General features: G+C 45.8%; 1 protein-coding gene across 1 annotated transcript in view; it reads right to left on the bottom strand.

The window, feature by feature from the left end:
* The window catches only part of Lrguk (leucine rich repeats and guanylate kinase domain containing), a 112026-nt gene extending 91595 nt beyond the window's left edge, over window positions 1–20431 (bottom strand). Inside the window, exons 1-5 of the mRNA XM_028866154.2 lie at window positions 20127–20431; window positions 13461–13568; window positions 10871–10952; window positions 6820–6920; window positions 1160–1241 (exon numbers count right to left, since the gene is read on the bottom strand). Coding sequence (XP_028721987.1) covers window positions 1160–1241; window positions 6820–6920; window positions 10871–10952; window positions 13461–13568; window positions 20127–20423 — 670 coding nt within the window. The 5' untranslated portion in view covers window positions 20424–20431. The remainder of the gene's footprint in view (window positions 1–1159; window positions 1242–6819; window positions 6921–10870; window positions 10953–13460; window positions 13569–20126) is intronic.
* Between the last annotated feature and the right edge of the window lie 981 nt (window positions 20432–21412).

Consider the following 21412-nt stretch of genomic DNA (forward strand, 5'->3'; position numbering starts at 1 on the left):
CTTCCTCTCCCTCTCCCTCCCTCTCTCTCTCTCTGAACATTCATTACACACAATGGTCAAACACGAGGCCAAGCCAAGGTTCTATAGGAAGGTGCTGCATATGTGAGTGCCTCTGACTTGCCATGGAAACGTTTCATTCAAATCTCTATCGGGCTGCTCAGGAGCACCATCTAACAGCTCACTCACTGCTTATTTGCATCAATGAGTTTGAAAGGGAGTGAGGATGTGTTCTAGCTTTCCACATGATCAGACACTTTCTACAACGTCCATCTCCAGGATGGCCACCTCTGCAATCTCAGGCTTACTACAAACAAGCTGCTGCCTCATCCCTGGAATGAGACACTCAGGGGCAATCAACTCATGCTCCGTTCTGCCCCCCAAATTCCCAAGGGGGGAGAAAGATGCTCGCTGAGCAACAGAAGGCCCTGCTCTCTTATTACCCAGAGAACACCAGTCTCTGGTGTAAAGACGAGGCTCACGCTCATTAGATGCACAGATCTTCAGTTAACCCTTTAGGCTTCCCAAATCGAAGTCGGCATTCAGTGTGCATGGGAGCATGATTCATGCAACGCATACATGGATGCTCCCGAAGGTGAATCAAAAACTGGGCTTTTCTTTTGTTTTTAGTTAAATACATTTTAGCTTGAGGTATAGGTCTGTGGTAGAGCACTTACCAAACATGTGTGAGATCCCAGGTTTGATCCCTCAATAAAACAAATAAATAAATAACACACTAGAATGCCTTGCTTTATTTAAAGGCAGCAGTATGAATGCCTCAGTAAAATAACTACTAATGTTCCTCATGGCAAATCTAGATGTTAAGACTCTAAATTTGTATAAGATGAGTCAAAAGTTTAAGTAAGTTTGAAGACTCATGCTCATTTAACAGAACTTCCCTCATTCTAGAATCAAGAACAAGCTTACCATTCATGTCAAGGACCATCCTTCTCTGCTTGCTGGGGTCAGAAGCCCGTGACAAGCTTCGGCCTGTAGAATTGGTCCTTGGCAAACAAATATGACTACTGATTCTTATTCAGTTACATGAGTCACACACTCCAGGGAAATCACTTATCTGATACCACTCCCTGTATGTAGTCTGTAACACCCTCTCCAGTGGAACGAGTCACCATAGCCTCCCCTTCACGCACTCAAAGGATACTGTCCAAAATCAGCTGAGTGAGAGTGTTGTACGCCGACAGGTCACACATTTCAAAAATTTGGTTGGAGGAAAAATCCACCTTCTGATGATAAAAAGAGAACATAGGTTACATGTTGCTTTCTTTCAGGCTCACTAGTGTTTAATAGCAAAAAAAGAAGGTATGTTTCTGGATGTAGACAGAATTGACTGCTGTAGATGAACTATAGCCAAACCAGGCACCTATCTCTCTCTCTGCCTTTTCTAACCAGGACACTACTGTCACCACCTTGAGAGAGAACTGAGGAGAAATCTTCTCTGTGGCCCACAAGGATGGATCCTCCCTTTCTGTTCCTAACTCACTATGCAGTCCTGGCTGGCCTGAAATTCTTGTAGATCAGGCTGGCCTCAAACTCACAGAGATCCGCCTGCCTCTGCCTCCTAAGTGCTGGGTTAAGGTGTGCGCCACATGCCCCACCTACTCTCTGGTTTTCTGCTGTTGTTTCAGATTTCCATAGTCCTCCTTCAGGATTTACTTCTGTTTCACCCATATCACCATGTTCCCCATCTTTTCTAAAACCCAATGGACCACATTCACTTCAGTTATGTGTACATCTTATTGTCTGCACTCCAGGTAGTCTCCCATGCTGCCTCTAACTGCCAGGGCAATCCTTATTTATCCCTCTGGCTACACTGCTTCCATTGTATCCGTCAGGATTTCTATTGCTGTGAAGAGACACCATGACCAGGGCAACTCTTATAAAGAAAACATTTAATTGAGAGTGGCTTGCTTATAGTTCAGAGGTTCAGTCCATTATCATCATGATGAGGAGTATGGTGGCATGCAGGTAGACATGGTGCTGGAGCTGAGAGTGCTACATCTTGCAGGCAACAGGAAGTCAACTGAGACACTGGGCAGTGTCCTGAGCATAGGAATCCTCAAAGTGACACACTTCCTCCAGCAAAGCCATACCCACTCCAACAAAGTGCCACTCCCTATGATATTGTGGGGGCCAACTACATTCAAACTACCACAATATCCTTTCTCAAAATTAACTCATTTAGATAGGCATTTTCAGCAACATCTGTGGACCCTGGTCTAGAATGTGACTGGAAACAAACTAACTAACTAATTAAATAAAGGGCGTTGCTTAGTTCATCTACTGGAAAAAAATCTTTTTAAAAAAGGCAAGAAAACTCAAGGGCACTCAATGAGGATGTTGCAATCTCATTGCAGAAGGCTGTCAAAAAGATACCAAATAAACACCGTCCCTCTTGTGCCCTTTAAAACAGTGACTGTGCTCCCCTAAACTTACTGAGACAATAGTTTCCTACACTACATCCTAGAAAGCACTGTAAGGCAAGAGTAGACAACTGGTCACAAACCTAATGGCGGGGTGGGGGTATGGGGACTACATGCTCAGTGAGGCACAAGTTGACAAACCCTGGGAAGGAAGAGCACAAGCCACCTAAGGAGCAGCAACGTGAAAATCAAATCAAACCCTGTTTCAGTGACACAACTTTGAACAGAAACTGAGGTCTACATGCATGGTGAATATGTAAAACACAGGGTGTAAAAACAGCCAACATGGCATGGTAAATGCAATTCAACATTTACCTTTTTTGCTTTTATCTAATAATGATGGACTAAAAGTGACCTTATTGCAAGGGCTGATGTACAACAGATGCTTCCTGTTCTTATACCATGGCATAGTATCTATGTATGCCCCCTTCGAAGCTATGTGCTGTGGGATGGTCTGTATGTCAAATTGCTCTGATTGGTCAATAAATAAAACACTGATTGGCCAGTGGCCAGGCAGGAAGTAGGTGGGACAAGGAAAGAGGAGAATTCTGGGAAGCGGAAGGCTGAGGGGAGAGACACTGCAGCCACTGCCATGACCAGCAGCATGTGAAGATGCCGGTAAGCCACCAGCCACGTGGCAAGGTATAGATTTATAGAAATGGGTTAATTTAAGATAAAAGAACAATTAGCAAGAAGCCTGCCACAGCCATACAGTTTATAAGTGATATAAGCATCTGAGTGATTATTTTATAAGTGGATTGTGGGACTGCGGGGCTTGGGGAACCTGGAGAGAATCCTCCAGCAACAGCTATGCCAACACCAAGCCTTCTATGTACCAGGGATGTTGGGCTTTTGGGAGATTTTAAAGGATTATTTTATTTCTATGACTCCCATTGAAACCTATAGCTTTTAGAAAATACCCACCAAATCAAATTAACATCTTCACCTACCAAGATTAAAACATTTAAAAATAGTTATTTATTTTATGTATATATGTTTGTCTGCACACATATATGCATCGTGTACATGCATGTGCCCACAGAGGTCAGAAGAAAGTATCAGACCCCCTAGAACCAGGATTAGCAGGTGGTTGTGAGCCACCATGTAAAGCTGGGAATCAAACTCAGGGTCTCTGCAAGAGCAATAGGTGCTCTCAATCACTGGGCCATCTCTCCAGTCTTAAGAGCAAAATGTTTTAAGAAGTATAAACATAGCCAGGCAGTGATGGAACACACCTTTAATCCCAGCACTCGGGGGTGGGCAGAAGCAGAGGCAAGCGATTCTCTGTGAGTTTAAGGCCAGCCTGGTCTACAAAGTGAGTTCCCAGACACCCAGAACTGTTATACATTGAAAATTGAAACCCTATCTCGAAAAACCAAGAAAAGAAAGGAAGGCAGACAGACAAACATGTAAGTACAAAGTCCTGCCTCTTACAAAAGAAATACATGCTTTCCCTGGTTGAGGGGTACAAGCCTCACTAACATTAAAGGGGAAAAGAACTCAACCTTCTCAAGTGTGAGAAATAGCTCTATTTTATTTTGGTCTATAGAAAAGAGTGGACTCTAGAGTCTTAGGCACTGGCTCTTCCACCTCCCTCCAAAGATTAAGTAGGATTCTTAACCATTTGTGCTTCAGTGTTCCCGTCCATAGGGCGGGCCAATATCAACTGGCTCACAGCTTTATTGGTTTGGACAAGATGACACACTAAAACCACCAGGAAGCCAGTATGAAGAATGCCAAGTTCTTGATGTCAAATAGATTTTCAGTTTGGTTCAAGTCTAAGCAGAAGAATTTAGATCTAAGTTAACTAGGTTTATAGACAAAATAAATACACAATAAAAGGTAAGAGCTGTTGTCCATTCATTCCTTAAAATAACTTATTTGTTAAATATTTGTGTCTAGCTGAACGAAGCTTACCCTATGTTCTGGGGCAATGGCTCTCAAATTTGTTAGACTCTCAGGGCCCTTTAACAAGTCCAAAGCCCAGGCTTCCCTTAAGCCACTTAAATCAGGATCTCTGGCAATGGAGTCCAGACCTTAATAAGTCTTTAAGTCCTCCTAAGTGAAGCCAGTGGTGAAGAGTCTAGGAGCCTACACCCTTGTGGCTGCCATAGCCATCTGGAACAGAACACATGGTCTCGGGCATGCCTCCGGCCAAACTACAACTTAGAATCTTATTTTCCCAAGACCCACAGGTGACCTGGGTGCCCCCTAGGAGCAGGAGAAATGTCACTCCACACACAGCAAGCTGCTCTTCAATGCACATGTGTTTCATTCCTGCTTTCGAAGGTGGAGAACGGGGCAGGAAGAGTGTGGAGGTAGAGGATGGGGCAGGAAGATCGTGAGGGGGAGAACAGGGCAGGAAGGGCTGGAGGTGGAAAACAGGGCAGGAAGGGTGTATGGAGGTGGAAAAAGGGGCAGGAAGGGCGTGTGGGGGTGGAGAAACGGGCCGAGAAGGTGCATGCTTCTCTCTGGGTCGCTGGGCAGGTGTTAACCTCTGTTAAAAGTGATATTCGTGTCGATCATAAGTTCTTTAAGTTCTTATTGTAAGCTTTCCTTCTGGGGGTTGCTTTCCTATACATAAGAAAAGATGTAGGGGATAAGACAACCTGACTCCCTCACTGGCAGCTGTTAGACTCTCCCTTGATCCCCTGGCCACGTTGAGCAAAATAAATGTTAGGCACCCAGCCAGCCAGCCCACCCTTATGCCAGCACCAGCCATTTTGAGCATCCCACAGAAGCCTTGCAAAACTACCTAACAATCACAACTGGATGCTCCAGTTCCTGAAGGCACACTCGCAGCCAGGGCCGTTTCACCTTACACCAGACATTTTTTTGTCACACAGTCTCGGTGAACTCTGGATGGTCTTGCAATCATCTCCACCGCGGTAAGAGGGGGCCCACTTCCTGATGACCTAGCTGAGGGACTGTGCTAACTGGTAGGAAAGGAAAAAGGCTGTTTATTGGTGCAAACACAAGCCTTCATTGACATGTAAGGTGAGCTGTGATTGGTGCAACACTCCTTCTCTGGTTATATAAGCAGGAGGTTCAGGCTCCAGGGGTAAGCTGCCTGAGAGACCTTTTCCTATGCCTGCGCCATTGTCTTTACAGCGGCAGGGTCCACGGAAGGCTTCTCCAGGTGCTTTTGGTTCTGCCTACCGTAATAGTGGGGGGAGAGCTGGTGACATACAGAGGAGCAGAGCAGCCGTGACAGCGGAAGCGTCACGGTGACAGCAGTTACAACAGCTGCACAGCTAAGAAGCCGAGATACACGAGGTGGCCAGGCATCTGGCTCCTGCTCGACACTGAAGAAGAGGCGGCTGGGCAGTCTGAGAGAATGGTGAGAGCAGGGATCGGGTGGCAGAGAAACGAGAGAAGACGGTGAGCTGAGGCTGAAGGAGGCTGGAGGAGCCAGAGAGCGGAGACTCTGGCCACTGCCGCTGAAGGGTTCCAGAGAGCTGTCGAGTCAGACCCTGCAGGCCCTGGGACTCTACCACTAGTCACTGTCAAAGGTTGAGAGGAATCCTGCTATCCATGCCCTACGGGACGCTGCCAGCTACTGCCAGAGGCTGTGGAGGTCTGACTTCCCAGGCTGCACGAGTGTCAGATACACAGGGCTTGAAGGAGCGCAACACCAAGGGTGCTGCTTGCTGCTGCTCCCACCTGTACCATGCTGCGGGCTGCGGGCTGCGGGCTGCGGGCTGCGGGCTGCGGGCTGCGGGCTGCGGGCAAACCCTAAGGGAGCAAACACTGCCAGACCCCAGCACTGAAAGAGCCTGCATTGCTGACCCACAACTACTATCTGGGCAGAGCCAGCTCATTAATAATAAGAGTGTTAGTTTCTTTCAAAGCAAAGGTCGGATAAGGAAGAGGAGGACAAAGTTGGCACCGAGGAAACGTCTTCCCACCGTCTCGGATAGAACTGCGCTGCTGTAACAAAAGAGATGCAATAGCCACAGCTACTTAAATAAGGGCAAAGGAGCCGCGTGCGCTGGCACATGCCTGGACTCCCAGCACTCGGGACGCTGAGGCAGGAAGGGCAGAAGTTCGAGGCCAGCCTGAGCTGCACGACAAGACCTACCTCCCCAAACCAAAGAAATAATAATCCATGAAAACCTTCTTTGTGACCTAAGAAGATGAAATCAATCTGGCCAAGGGAGCAGGAGGAAGGAAGCAGGTTCCTTGAACGTGAGCTCTCAGCAAAGATCTCTCAAGGACTGTACGTTGGCGGAGCATCTCAGTGACACGCGTGTCTGTACTTCAGTTCAGACACCCACACTGTAAGTTATCCCCTCTGACTACTCTCCGTGAATTCTTTCTTGCTTGTTCAAGCCTTGTGGCGAGCACTCACCATATGTGATGAGTGTACTGATAAGCATACCTTGAGATTTTGGGGTGGCTTGAAATTGAAGAAGGTAGTCAGCTTGTTCTGAGAAGCATTTAGTTCTAGAAGATAAGGCATGCAGCTCACACAAGACAGATCTGGGGGCAGAAAAGGTAAATCAACAAGATGCCAGAAAAAGCCATTAAGCATGTTACATCAGAACACACATTTTTTTTTTTTCCAGACAGGGTCATATTGTACAGCCGAGGTTGGCCTGGAACTTATTATGTAGACTAGGCTGGCCTAGAACTTAAGACAGATTCACCTGCTTCTGCCTCCCAAGTGCTGGGAGTCAAGGCGCTACCACACCTGGCCCATATCAAAATAACTTTTAATTATGGCCATTGCAAGAGCATCTGAAATATTTCAGCTGAGTCAAATTAATAAAAATTGGTAGCGTGTGAAGTATTTTGAAAGTGTAGAGCAGAGGAGGTCAGGGTGTAGGAGGAGGGGGGAGATGAGCGGCAGAAGAACCACAGAACACGCTTTATTCTACTGTGTCATAACAGTATCTGACACATTATAAGATGACTTAAAAATCATTCAGAAATGTGTAAAACTCTCTATGAGCCAATAATTTCTCTTTCTTCCCCAGGGCCCCCACTTCTTCCATCTCCTGTATTTCTGGGATGGCCAAGTAACCTATGGCTGAGGCCTCTTGCACATCCCACTCATGTTTCCACCATCTGCTAACCCCTAGGGGCTTCAAACATTACCAGCCTTACAGGAAAGGACGCAGAGCTAAAGCCTTAGATGCCCCTCTTAGTAATTAGCTCCTAAATAACTGAATTAGGTCTTTTCAGAAGACTGGAAATGCCACAATTAGGGAAGTCTGTTGCTCGTTCAATTTTGCTTTAGTTGGACTTAATCCTAAATCTCATTAATTGTTTGAGGTGATTTAGATCCATTACTTGTTACTGTGCTTTGGCTCCGGATTGGCTACATCTAAGTTCTGCATTTTATCCCAAGCCGATATCCCCAAACTTGGTGCTAAGTTAAACACTGTGCTAATGGAGGCCACTCACGGAATTACATACGAACTGTGATTGTGACACAGTGTTGGCCATTGTCTCCGCTCTTCACGGCAGCTGCGCACTGGCCACCAGAATGAAAGAAGCCACATAGTAGGGGTTCTAGCCTTGGCGTAAGCGATTCATTCATTCTGCCACCCGTAAGTGGTAATGGTGATAGCACCCCCTTTCTCTCTCATTCTGGAGGACACAGAGAACCAGGACAGCCATGCCAACCACAGGCCAGGGCAAGCAGCACAGACAAATGCAGAGTGGGAGAGGGTGGTATGCCACCTGTGTCTTGGGCAGGATTGGCAGACAGTGTGAGATGGGGCTGCCATCTTGCATTTTGTGATGGCTTGAATGAAAAATAGTCCCTGTAGTCTTGGGCACCTGAATGCTTGTTCCCCAGATGGTGGCGATGTCTGGGGAGGCTCAGGCGGTATGGCTTGCTGTAGGTTTTAAAAGCCACACAGCCACACACCGCCGGGCGGTGGTGGCGCACGCCTTTAATCCCAGCACTCAGGAGGCAGAGGCAGGCAGATCTCTGTGAGTTCGAGGCCAGCCTGGTCTCCAAAGTGAGTTCCAGGAAAGGCGCAAAGCTACACAGAGAAACCCTGTCTTGAAGAACCATAAATAAATGAATAAATAAATAAATAAATAAATAAAAGCCACACACCATTCCCAGTTCACTCTGCTTCCTGTGTGAGGTTGGAGATGCGGGCTGTCCGCTCGCTCTTGGCTGCCAGCTGCGGTCCCCCTCCCTGTCTGCTGCCACACTGTCATCATCATGGACTCTAACCCTCTGGAACCATAACCCAAATAAACTCTTTCTTCTCGATTCCCTTGGCCATAGAGTTTTAGCACAGAAACAGAAAAGTAATTAGTATGCCAGACCAAGGGTCTCTGAAGCCAGACAATTCCCACCAACTTCTACTTTGGGTCTTTGGATTAAACAATATCCTAGTTGTGAACATCTCTTAAAAACGCGATCCATTGGGGTATTAATCAATGGGTCAGTCAAGGAAGGCTACCTGTGGGACAAAACCTATGGGGACATCGGATGCTTAGCAGTCTGCACCTATCAGCCTGTGTGTACCCACTCTGTGCTCAGCTGCATGTCTGTTAGAAGTGGTCCCAATTCTATGTCTCCACGGAGCCCCCGAACTCCTGCTGGGGTCCATCTTTAATGCCAATTGCATGGATGTCTGTTTTAAAGTAGAAGAATCAGCTAATACTTAGACATATAGAAATAAATGGTAGTTACATCTCATACTCCGTACATAGCTAAGGTTTTAAAAATCACTGAGAGGAAACAGTCCCTGGGTTTTAACTTCCATGTAGTCCCTCCTTGGCGCAGTAACCTCCTTGTCCACCAGATGGCAGGAGCACCTCGAGTCTACACCAGCGGTTCTGGACCAGCAGCATCAGCCCTGCTAGCCTTGCTCACTGCAGACGTAAATTCGTAGCCTTACCCCAGTTCTACCGAGTCAGAAACTCTGAGGGCGGGATTCAGCAATCTGTGTGCCCACAGCCCCCACTACACACAAGTGGCTCTGTTGAAAGTTGAAATGTGGTCTACCTCAGAACACGTGTAAGGCTGACATCCCCCAAAGAAAAACATACTGCCATACCAACACACAGCAGACACTCAGACTGCTGATGAATTAATACAGAGGGCCATGGAGAACCAAGGAGGAGTGGTCTGCAGAGAGAGGCCGTTCTGCAGAGAGAGTGCCCTGAGTGGCAGGCTATGAAGCTAAATCTCTTCTCATTGTTGGCATTGAACCTCGTCAGAGCCTCCCATGAGGCTGCAGTTTCTTATTCAGTAAGAGTGAAAAATCAATCTCAGAGATGTGGGGTGGGCAGAGCACAATCAACCTTGTAGGTGTGGGGTGGGCAGAGCACAATCAACCTTGTAGGTGTGGGGTGGGCAGAGCATTCCTGCCGGGAACCGCAAAAATGCCTGCCTGGTGGCTGGATCATCACATGATCTGAGATTCGCTTTAAAGTAACCTGGATGAAAAGGGCCAGGGGTGGAGGGGGGTTGCAGATAAAGCAAGGGTAGCCCCCAGCTATTACTGCTCAGTATTCATTCCAGAATTTTCTCTGCTCATGTTTGAAATTTTCTAAAATGGGTTTATAAAGAATGGGAAAAACAATGTAACCGTCTCTCCAACATTGGTATTTAGAACAGGATACAATGCTTGTCTGCACTCAAGGGCTGGACTTTAATTATTAGAGTCAGGTGAGAATTGGAAATGAAATTGAGAGACCATTAACAGCAGCATTAAGGTCTTCTTTAAGGCAGGTGAAAGAAGCAAGCAGAACTCCGTGGAGAAAGCAGGCCAGAAGTAAGTATTTGTTTATGCCTCTAGAAGTCTAAAGTGGGGGGGAAATGTATAATATTAACATCAGAAAAGATCAGAAAATCCGAAACAAGGACCAGGCTTTAAAGAAAACACTGCAGTCTTGGGACGGCGTTCGTTCATTAGGTGTGAAGAAGGAAGAAGGTATAATGACAAATGCAAAGAAATCCAGACGGGGTGGCCAAGAGTCAGCTAAACACAGAGACGGGGCCAGGGCTGACACCATGAAGCCCTGCTGTGTAAACGACAGCAGAAGGAGCTAGCCAGGGAGAAAACATAAGTGTAAAAGCAAAATAAAATGTCCATGAGACGGTGGGGATAGCTAATTCATCTGAGCTAAATAATTAGCTGAAGAAAAAGGCGTTGTCAAACATCTGTGTATACTAAAGGGATAACGACCCCTGTGGGGCTCCCTGGGTGCACCCCAACTGTGTCAAAACACTAAAGACCTACCTGTCTGCACTTGTGGATATTGTTTTCTCTCTCTCTCTCTCTCTCTCTCTCTCTCTCTCTCTCTCTCTCTCTCCATAGAAAGCAATGATTCAATGTGTAAATTGATCTACAAATCACTTATATCAAGCTCAGTATTATTAAAGCACATTAAATTCTGCAGCTTGTAAATTTTTGCACTACCTCAATGATCAATCTACTTGACTGACAATCACTTACCTTCGATTTTGTTTCCCGAAAGATTCAACTTCTGCAGGTGAATATAGTCACGCAGAATGCTGATGTCAGTTAAATCACAGTGCTGAGAGGAAGAAAGGGGAGAAAGCTTTAATATGGCGTCTACAATGTCCGCGTGAGCCTTCCTGCAACATCTAGAAACAATGCGATGGAAGGAAATCCAGAGTTTCTTTCCAAAGTACAGAAGCAAGAGAATAAAATCTAAGGCTTGCTACGAACGGAATCTCAAAATGGACTACAGATGGGGGGCGGGGGGAGAATAGCACATGCTTTTCATCAAGGCAGAGGCAGAATCTCTGTGAGTCTGAGGCCGGCCAGAGCTGCACAGTAAGACCCTGTCTCAAGAAGAAGAAAGAAATTACTAGCCTAAGAAATTAGTGTTAGCAGCAAGAACACACCACATGAAAAGGTAAATGACAGCCGCGTTCATGAGGGCCTTCAGAAGAGTCGGAAATAAAACTTACAGCAAGAAAGACCACATTTTCCTCTAACCAAAGAAAAGCCAGGGTCGAGAATTCCATGAGGTTTTAGGAAAACGTCACAGGTCACCAGGATGGCTAACACCACAAGCTGCAAAGCCCTTTCACGGTGACCCCAACAGACCCAGGAGCTGCAGGGCAGACGAGGGAAGCCCACAGAGGGGCGTGGCCAAACCTGAAGTCACAGGGCAGCTTGGGAGCTGCTGTACCCAACTGTGCCGAGGCGCTGTCCAAAATACACGCCAGAAAACGGTACTCATGGGAAGTTCACGTGGAGTTAGGAGGGAACTTGATCCCATGGCATGAAGACTAGTGGGTAGGTCATTCTGTCGTCACAGAACAAAGTAAACAAAGCCAAAGGTGACTAATAAAAAAGACTCATTTGACAGCAAGTTCTCATGCAGTGGAGTGATGGCCATTTAAGGCAGGCTGTTGCAAGAGACAAATCAGCACTGAGTGCCTACTGTGTACATCACTGTGCTTGATGAGAAAACAGGGCAGAGCTGAGCTCTACTGTTTAAGAATTTAGGACTCTGGCAGGGGAGAAGACATGTACACAAGCAATTAGAGAAAGTCAAATAAATAATAATAATAATAGTTATTATTATTATAATGTGTGGCCTAAATGAGATATGAGGGGGGAAATCACTGAACTAGAAAATGTATTCGGTGAGACAGTTTTTTGAAGCCAAATAATTCAGCACATAATATCTCAACAGTAAGGAGGTCAGAGGCAAAATAAGTTAAGCTCCATCCCTCTGGCTGAAATAAGATTTAAAGGATTGCTTTTTTGGCAGATCAATTTAAGGCATAGCACTACATACATAAGTAGACTATTGGTTGAAATGGACCTCCGTGCGGCTGTACTGGCTGCTAGAATTACACCTTCTGAATGTCTTACACAGTGCCGTGTGTACAGAGGACTCCGTATGTCACACCTGAGGGCCTAAGACATCCACAGGAGGCTAGACACTGCCGGAGATGGGGAAGTATGGCCTTGGTATGCTGACCCCGAAGGACACGCTATGAAGCCAGCACACGTGTGTCGACGCCTCAGTAGTCCTTGGGGATTTTACTAGTCAGGAGTGAGCCAAATCCTGAAGCCTTAGTAGCATTTCAATGTGCTTTTCAAATGAAAGGATGTGTAGAGTGCCTATCCGTACAGGTTGGGTGCACATGTGTGTAACTGGTGCACGTGTATGTGTGTGTGTGTGTGTGTGTGTGTGTGTGTGTGTGTGTGTGTGTGTGTGTGCATGAGCCTGTGGAGGGATCGTCTTCAACTGCTCCTCACCTGCCGTTTAGAAGCAGCATCTCTCACTGAACCTGGTGCTCAGCCTTTCATCTAGACAAGGCTGCCATGCCAGTATGCCTGGGATTCGAACTCCAGCCTTCACACTTCCACAGCAAGCACGCTACCCACTGAGCCATCTCCCCAGCGCCTCGATGTCTTTTTTTTTTAAATGGAAGCAAAAAGATTTAAATTATTTTTCTAGGACTATGGGCAACAGCAGAGAAGCTGAACTGGGGGTGGCCAGCTCTTACACCCCCTTGCAGTCAAAGCTGGCCCATTCTGTGTTACTTTAGGCCTGGGATTGAAATCTTGAAGACTGAAGACTGACAATAGATTCTTTTGCTTTAATAATAGGTGTCTTTATGAAAATAAAAGACAGCTCAAAGCTACATATTTCTTGATATACTTGAGGGGAAAATCGATATCAGAATACTCGGTTCCCTGGGACTCAGATAGAAAGTTTAGCTCTGCTTTGGCTGATCAGAAGGAAAATTCTTACAGAGTTTTTGATTGGTTCTACAAATCCAAATTCAACCTCCTAAAGAAAGCATTGATTACTATAATATAGACTATTTAGGATGAAAGAGAGTATGAAGAGAATGGAAACAAAGGAATTTGGGGAGCCGATACTGAGATGGCTGAGGCTCCCTGAAGTCTAACATTTACATGTACATTTCTCATCACTAATCTCCATCACACAGGAGGCCCTGAAGTTTGCTGCCACTATGAACGCCATGACTACCAAAGAAAACGTATATGATCTGTCCACGTTGCCAACCTACAATGGCCCCGTCATACTCACTGATAAATTCAGGTTGAGGTAGACCTGCTCCGTCCCAGGGCCTGACCACCCCAGTTCATCGAGTGCCTCAGCCACAGCCTCCTCTCTCAGGATCCCATCAAACTCCTCCTGCAGAAAGCAAATGGTGGACAAAGAACTCGCATTAGAAAGGCAGCCATCTACTTTGTCCTATCCGGCTCCCAGAGAAAAGGCTGCATGGAAGACATTGCATACTACACACAGTTAAGTAAATGCCCATCAAAGTCATGTCTTGCTGCCACTGACTTTTCAGGTGGTTACTTACATGTGGTGTTCGATGCTGAGAGAACACCGTGGCCATAGGAACGTCAGTCTTAGTGGCCCTGTATAAGAGCTCTGCTCTCAACCTGCTGATTCTTCTGACAGCCCTGGAACAGGCATCCTTATCTCCATTTTACAGATGAAGTAACTAAGGCTTAGAGGTTACCTTGCTCAAAATGACATGACAGGATGTGGCAGAGCTGGAATGAAAACTCAGTCTGTCTGACCCCAAGGTGATTCTGCACTGGGCTTCTTGCCCACACCTCAAGAGATGGTTGTTACGTCAAATGAAGGCAATGATATCTCCAAATCTGGTATTCTTCCTAAACAAATCAAGTCCTCGGTTCACTTTCTAGTAGCTGTTTTTGTCAGATTCATCTAATTTACAAGATGATTTAATGGGTGGCCGTCACATCCATGAGGAGGCCTGCCCTTGGTCTACAGCCAATGGATGGCATGGCATTTCCCCACTGATGGCAGACAGAAGAGACAGCACACCAGTCTGTCGCATGTCTGCTGCCTTGAACTCTGTGATGGCCAGCATGGACACCGACATCAGCATGGTGGCAGAAAACATGTCATCACGGCAGCCACACTGACACATACGGTACTTACCATGATGAGCATATTCACTGTGATGGAAAAACATCCGTTCAGTTCTTTACTGACCCGAGAGCCAAGAATGCTCTTTTGGGTTGTTGGTCCTGAGGACCTAAGTACGTAGACTCATGTTGCTCTAAGAGTTTTTCTCCCCAGGGAATACTGCCTACATGGAGATAGTGCGTGTCCTTTGGAATCAGGTGGGCTCGGGTTTGAACCCCACCTCTGCCATGTGACTTGGGGGAGGCAAAGCTTTCTCTTAGCCTCGTTTCTCTGCCTATAAACAGAAAGTACGTTTTTTCTTTAAATGTGTTCTAGACACACCATTCCTCCAAAGTAGGCTGCTTTTGGTATATTGATTGTTTGGAGCTGAAGGCACTTGAAAAAACAGCAAATGCAAGGGGAGGCTTTCTCTGAACTGCTTTTATCTACACAGAGGCAGATCCTTCAAAAGGAACTCGATTGTTATAAATCCCCTCCCCGGGAGTTTCATCAACTGGAGGAGATTGACCCTTATCGCAGGAGCAGAGAGAGGCTGACACCACAGTGAGGCAAGCTTTGTCACAACCTCTCATACCTCCCATCCATTCTAAGAGCCCGTGTATCTTTCCATGAAAGCATTTGCCCCCCACCCCCTCCAGTGGCCTACATTCCCTCTGCCCATCCCCTGGTAACATGGTGTGTAAGCTCTCAAATCTCATAAAAAATTCTCCAGGTCAGCAGGATGGCACAGTGGGTGGAGGCCCTTGCCTCCAGCCCCAAGAACCTGGGTTTAGTCACTGGAACCCACATGGCAGGAGAGAGAAAACTCCTACAGGTTGCCCTCTGACCTCCATATGCACGGCACACACATGAATAAATAATTGTAATAGATTTTTTAACATTTATTTTATGTGTATGAGAAATTTGCCTGTACATAAGTATGTGCACCACATGCATCCAGTGCCCAAGGGGGACAGAGAGAGTGTTGGAAGCCCTGGAACTCAAGTTATGGATGGTTGGGAGCGACCAATTGGGTGCTAGGAACCAAACCAGAGTCCTCTACAAGAACAAGTGCTCTAATGGCTGAGTTGTTTCTCCAGACCTTGTAATAGTTTATCTATCTATCTACCTATCTATCTATCCATCTATCTATCTATCTATCTATCTATCTATCTATCTATCTATCTATCCATCTATCCATCTATCCATCCATCCATCCATCCATCCATCCATCCATCCATCCATCTATCTATCATCTATCTATCTATCTATCTATCTATCTATCTATCTATCTATCCATCCATCCATCCATCCATCCATCCATCCATCCATCCATCTATCTATCTATCTATCTATCTATCTATCTATCTATCTAACACCTATCTACCTGTCTACTTATTCATTTTTATCTATGTGGGTGTTTTGTCTGCATGTATGTCATGTGGATGTCAGAAAGGATCTTTAGATCCCCTGGAACTAGAATTACAGATGGGGTTAGGAGCCACAGTGTAAGTGCTAGAAATCAAACATGAGTCCTCTGGAAGAGCAGCCAGTGCTCTTAACCCCTGAGCCATCTCAGCAGCCCCAAGCCCAGTTTGGTACTGGAAATCAATCTAACTACTCAATGCTAGTGAAATTGTGGCTATTGGAGGAGAATCTGCAACCATCGATTTACATAGCCAGCGTAACCCCTAAGAGCAATCTATAAACATCTGTCCTTATACCCACAGGTAAGTGTAGTAGTCTTCACCCTTCACCAAGGAAACTTCTCTTTGCAACAGATGGAGACCACTACAAAAAAATGTAATAAAGGGTTTTTTGGTTTTGGTTTGGGGGGTTTGATTGTTTTTCCAGACAGGATTTTTCTGTGTAGCTCTGGCTGTCCTGGAACTCACTCTGTAGACCAGGCTGGCCTCGAACTTAGAAATTCACCTGCCTTCACCTCCCAAGTGCTGGGATTAAAGGCATGCACCACAACCACCCAGACTGTAATAAAGTTTTTAAAAAAAATCTTTTCCTATGATATCCCCGATGCATGCAATAGTAAAAATCAATATACCCATATCCCTAGTCTATGTTAATCTGCCCATTGTCACTTTATTTCATAGGTCCAGCTATGAAAGCTAGTAGATTGGGAAGGTTGTCGTTTCTCTCCTATCCCTTCTTTTAATGTTTTAGGGAGAATAGAAAACTAATATACAGAAAGCTCTTGGCACAGTGCCTGGAACACATCAAATGTTTCGATAAATGTACTATGTGTCAATGTCCCATCGCTGTCACACTGCTCCCAAGCGGGGAAGATATTCATGCCACACACGAAGTGCCAGCGTCCTAAGTAAAACCTAGCAGGGAGTGGGGCGGAGGGAATGCTGCCTTCCTAACTTCCCACCTAGAGCGCCACAGCTCATCTGACCTCACCTGTTTGTCACCCTAGCTGTGGACATCCAGGTGGGCACAACTGCCAGCATTTTCTCAGATCCCGAGGCAAGGCTCCACACAGGAAGCCCCTCTTTAACCTGCTTTGTATTCCCGCGCTTAGTCCAGACTCTTCCTGCTCCCCTACAGATATTGCTGGAACCCTACTATTCTCTCATGTAAATTTCCCTGGTCATTAGAGAACCCCTTCAAATATCAAGCGTGTGTCCGCGCACGGAACAGGGCACAGGCCCCTCTACAACCCAGCCCCACCTCAGCCACTTTGTCTGCTCTGACCTCTAACTCCTGAGTGCAGCTGGACCCATCTCCGTGTGTGACACTTCAGGCGCTAATTGCTGTGGCTTACTTTTATTATTACTCTAGGAGCAGGGACCATGTCTGTCTCCAATCACGTTTTCATCTTCTATTTTAACTGCTGCTATCATTTATTACATCTGTAACTCCTGAGAGTCTACTATCTACCAGATATTATATTGCAAACTTTAATGCAGTCTCTTACTAAATTTGAAGTTTATAACTATCCCAGTGAATAGACGTGATCACTCACCTTGAGTTATTGGCAAAGGGTGGTTTTCCTGCATCAAATTTTGGGTCAAGACATGGTCAAACTGTGCTTTCTATTAAGCAACCATTCCATAAATGTTTGTTCAATAAGGCTAAAATCACTTAATGAGCTACAAGTAGCAGTTAAAAACACGTGAGTTACTATTACAGTATCAGGACTATATTATACTAAGTATTTAAGTTTGGTTTTTGTTGTTGTTGTTTTCCAAGACAGGGTTTCTCTGTGTAGTTTTGGTGCCTGTCCTGGATCTCACTCTGTAGACCAGGCTGGCCTTGAACTCACAGAGATCTGCCTGGCTCTGCCTTCCAAGTGCTGGGATTAAAGGCGTGCGCCACCACCGCCCTGCAGTATTTAGGGTTTTTATTAAATTTTCATTTGTATATGTGTTTGTGTACATGTACACACACCATGGCACATGTCTGGAGGTCATAAGACAAATTTGGGGAGTCAAGTCTCTTCTTCCATCATGTGGGTCAAGGGGATTGAACTCAGGCCATCAGGCTTGGCAGCAAGTGTCTTTACTTGGAAAGCCATCTCAGCGGCCCCATGCTAAGCATTTTACACATAGGGTATCATTTAATTATCTTATGAGACAGGGATGACTGTCAAACCGGTAGTTGAGTTCTAGACAAGCTAAGTAACCTACTCAAAATCTTGCTACTAACAAAAGGTTAAGCCAGGTCTCAACCACAAGTCTTTCATCCCAAAGGCAATGCTCCAAACAGCTGGTCTCAACTGCTTCCCTTAAATCCATTAGGGCTTCTGGAGTCCAAAGCTAGCTGCGTTGTTGGTTATGACTACCACATTATTACCCGTAATCAGTAAGATGTGGGAAATAAACCACTCAACATGAACGTACACTTCTTTATAACTTTTTCAGTTATTCCACATTTTAAAACTTAAGCAATACCACCAAAAGCCAAAGTAAGTATCAATATTTGGAATGTAACTGGAATAAGGAATAAACTTTTTTTTCCACATGTTTTCCAAACCAGCAAGGACTAACCAGTTGAACGGCCCATCTATGGCTTGTTAATGACGAGCTGAAGACAGATTAATGATGGCATTAATGAACCCATAGCCAAGGAGCCTGTGCTAATTAGAATCATAAAGTATGCTGGTGGCTCATTTGTGAACTCCTCTGGGGAAGAAGGTGGTGGAAACCATACAAACATTTCAAAGGAGCAAAAACACTTGCTATGGTGTGTGGTAGCCACAAGCTGAAGGCAGCACCATTAACCAACAAAGGAAGAATAAAATAAGTAATGGCTTTCTGTGTAAGTTTTTATTCGTTTATTTTTAGTATTATTACTTTTTAAGGCAGGGTCTCGCTGTGTGGCTTTATCATCAAGGCTCCGAGCTAATAGCTATGTAGACCAGGATAACCTCTAACTCCTGACACCTTCCTTCCCATCTCTGCCTCCCAGTGCTAGGGGTGTAGGTAGAAACACCACTTCTGGCACACTTCTATGGTCAACTAGAAAAAGCAAAACTAGAATGTAACTAGACCACAAAGAGAGAAGCGTAAAAAGAAAGACAAGTGAGGGACGAGGGTGGGGGAAAAACAGGCCAAATATTCAAAGTGAACTGAAGGGCATTACAGACAAGAGCCCAAGGAAGAGCATAAATTAGAGTAACAGAAGGTTAGACGGGGAAGAACAAGAAATAAGACAAACCAGGAAAGGAGCTGGTGCAAGGGAGCAGGAATAATGAGGAGAAAGATGTCTGACACCAGGGAGAAAGGTGACTAGAACACGACACATAGATGTGAAGAAGTTGAAGCGATGTATATACTGAAGGAAAAGAAAAGAAGGGGATCCAACATAAATGTAAGAATTACAATTAAGAAAATTAAGAAAAATTAAAAATCTGAGTAGATAAAGCAAAGAGAATAGCCTAACTGTGTATGGGAGGGGAACAAATCAATTCCTGATTTTGAAAAAGAACAGTTGTTAGAGGCGAACAGAAAGAAGCGATGGAATGCGATGTGAAATGGGAGAAGAAGGTAAGAAAGGATCGACTGCCAAGTGCGTGGGAACTGTCAAGGGCTAGAGAAAAGTGGAATTAGGTGAGTAGGAAACAGACTGTAGAAAAGTAGTTAAGAGGTGGGGGTGTTGGAAACGCCGATAACTCAAAGACTCTCGTGAGTGAGGGTGTGCTGGCTCTCTGCTCGTGCTATGGCTCTCCTCTTGACCAGAAAGTGTGGTGAGTGCTTTAATAGGCATAAACCCCTAGCAGAAGTAAAATAGAAAACTTTTAAGTTATTTGGTCTTTGGTGGGGCATTTGAATTATTTCAAAAAGGCAATTTTTCACTCTGGAGAAAAGAGGGTGTTAAGTCCACAACTGGAAACGCACAGAAGTACTCAGTTTGGAGAGGCATGCCAGGGAAATCAAAAATCAACTCTTGCCTCTTGATACTAAGGTAGTAACTTTGTCAAGGGTTAATTTTGAAAGCACTGAATCCATAACCTTCATACATTTTTTTTTTCCATAATGGCCATGTGTAATCTGACACATAAGAAACCCTGAAAAGAAAGTAGATATTTGGAGGGGTTAGGCTCACCCCTACCCCATCCCACCCCCTGCCCCAGACAGGAGGTGAAAAACACAGGAAGTAGGAGAATAGAAATGAGCAGCAAAGAAAGGCCCTCGCTGTCTGGGGAAGGGGCGCCTGTCTGAAAGGAGTGGGCTGAGCCTGGGACACAAGTGCAGAAGCCACCTGCAACTGAGGCAGCCAGGCTTGGCAGCTGGAGGGAGCCCGGGAGTGGGGTGAGGATGCGGGTGGGAGTGGGAGAAGGCACACCTCCAAATTCATCGTTTCGGATTCCTCGGACTCTTCGGACTCCTCTTCGTTCTGATGGTGCGCCTCCACTTCTGCATCCGGAGAGCGGGAGCGGTGCATGAGCTGTTGGAGGAGGTAGGAGGAGGCGCTTTTGAAAGTCCCTTTCGTTCTCTGTCCCATGGGAAAAGCAGGCCATTGTGTCCGACGATGTTTTGCTGCGAGCGACAGTATTGCCTGGATTACAGCTCGGGAGGCTCCCAAGCCTCCCTGGAGAGAGGGCGCTTTCCCCTTCGAGGGACTTTTCTCGTAGGCCGACATCTTGTTTATACGCGTTGCCTAGGAGATTGCTGTCTTGGCCCTCGCCGCCGCAAAGACTTCTGGGGGTTGTAGTCCCACCTCTCCGTGCTTGCGCAGTCTGTTGGTGTCTCAGTCAATTTTGCAGTTACTTTTCTCTGCTACTTTTATTTTCCTCTCTTTAGTACGTTCAGTCTCTAGTTTTGTTCCTTTTTGCTTGTGTTTTTCCATCTCCCTTTTCACCCCCTTTCTTTGTCTCCAACTGTCTTAGAACTTGTTCATCTCACATTTGATAACATTCACACAAGCATCTCCAGTCTTCATCCACACCTTTGAACTTTGCAAGTGTCTTAGTTAGAGTTTCTATTGCTGCGACAAAACACCATGACCAAAAGGCAAGTTGGGGAAGAAAGTATTAATTTGGCTTACACTTCCATATTGCTGTTCATCATTGAAGGAAGTCAGGGCAGGAACTCAAAACCGTAGGATTCTAGAGGCAGGTGCTGATGCAGAGGCCATGGAGGGAACTGCTCACTGGCTTGCTCCCCATGTCTTGCTCAGCCTGCTTCCTAATAGAACCCAGGACTGCCAGCCCAGGGATGGCAGCACCCACCATGGGCTGGGCCCTCCCCCATCAATCACTGAGAAAATGCCTTTACAGCTGGATCTTATGGAGGCTCTTCTCAATTGTGGCGCCTTCCTCTCTGATGACTCTAGCTTGTGTCAAGTTGACATAAAAATAGCTAACAGGTTTTCTGTACCCGACACAGTAAGCAAGATCAAGCCGAATTAAAAAGTAAAAGACCAGATTTATTTGGGAAGGGGGGGTGGGGACGGACGGGGGACAACACGACAGGAGAAAAATCACATGGCCAATCTAAAGTGGGGAGTTTAAATACACTGTATGTGTGTGTGTGGGGGGGGTAACGACATGTTCTCTGAAGCTGGGTTTGTGCCCAATTATGGTACCATTTTAGGCGCGGTCTTGAGCAGCTAGTAGCCTCGGGGGCAGA

Source organism: Peromyscus leucopus, chromosome 3 (genome assembly GCF_004664715.2).
Source record: "Peromyscus leucopus breed LL Stock chromosome 3, UCI_PerLeu_2.1, whole genome shotgun sequence".
NCBI classification, from domain to species: Eukaryota; Metazoa; Chordata; class Mammalia; order Rodentia; family Cricetidae; genus Peromyscus; species Peromyscus leucopus.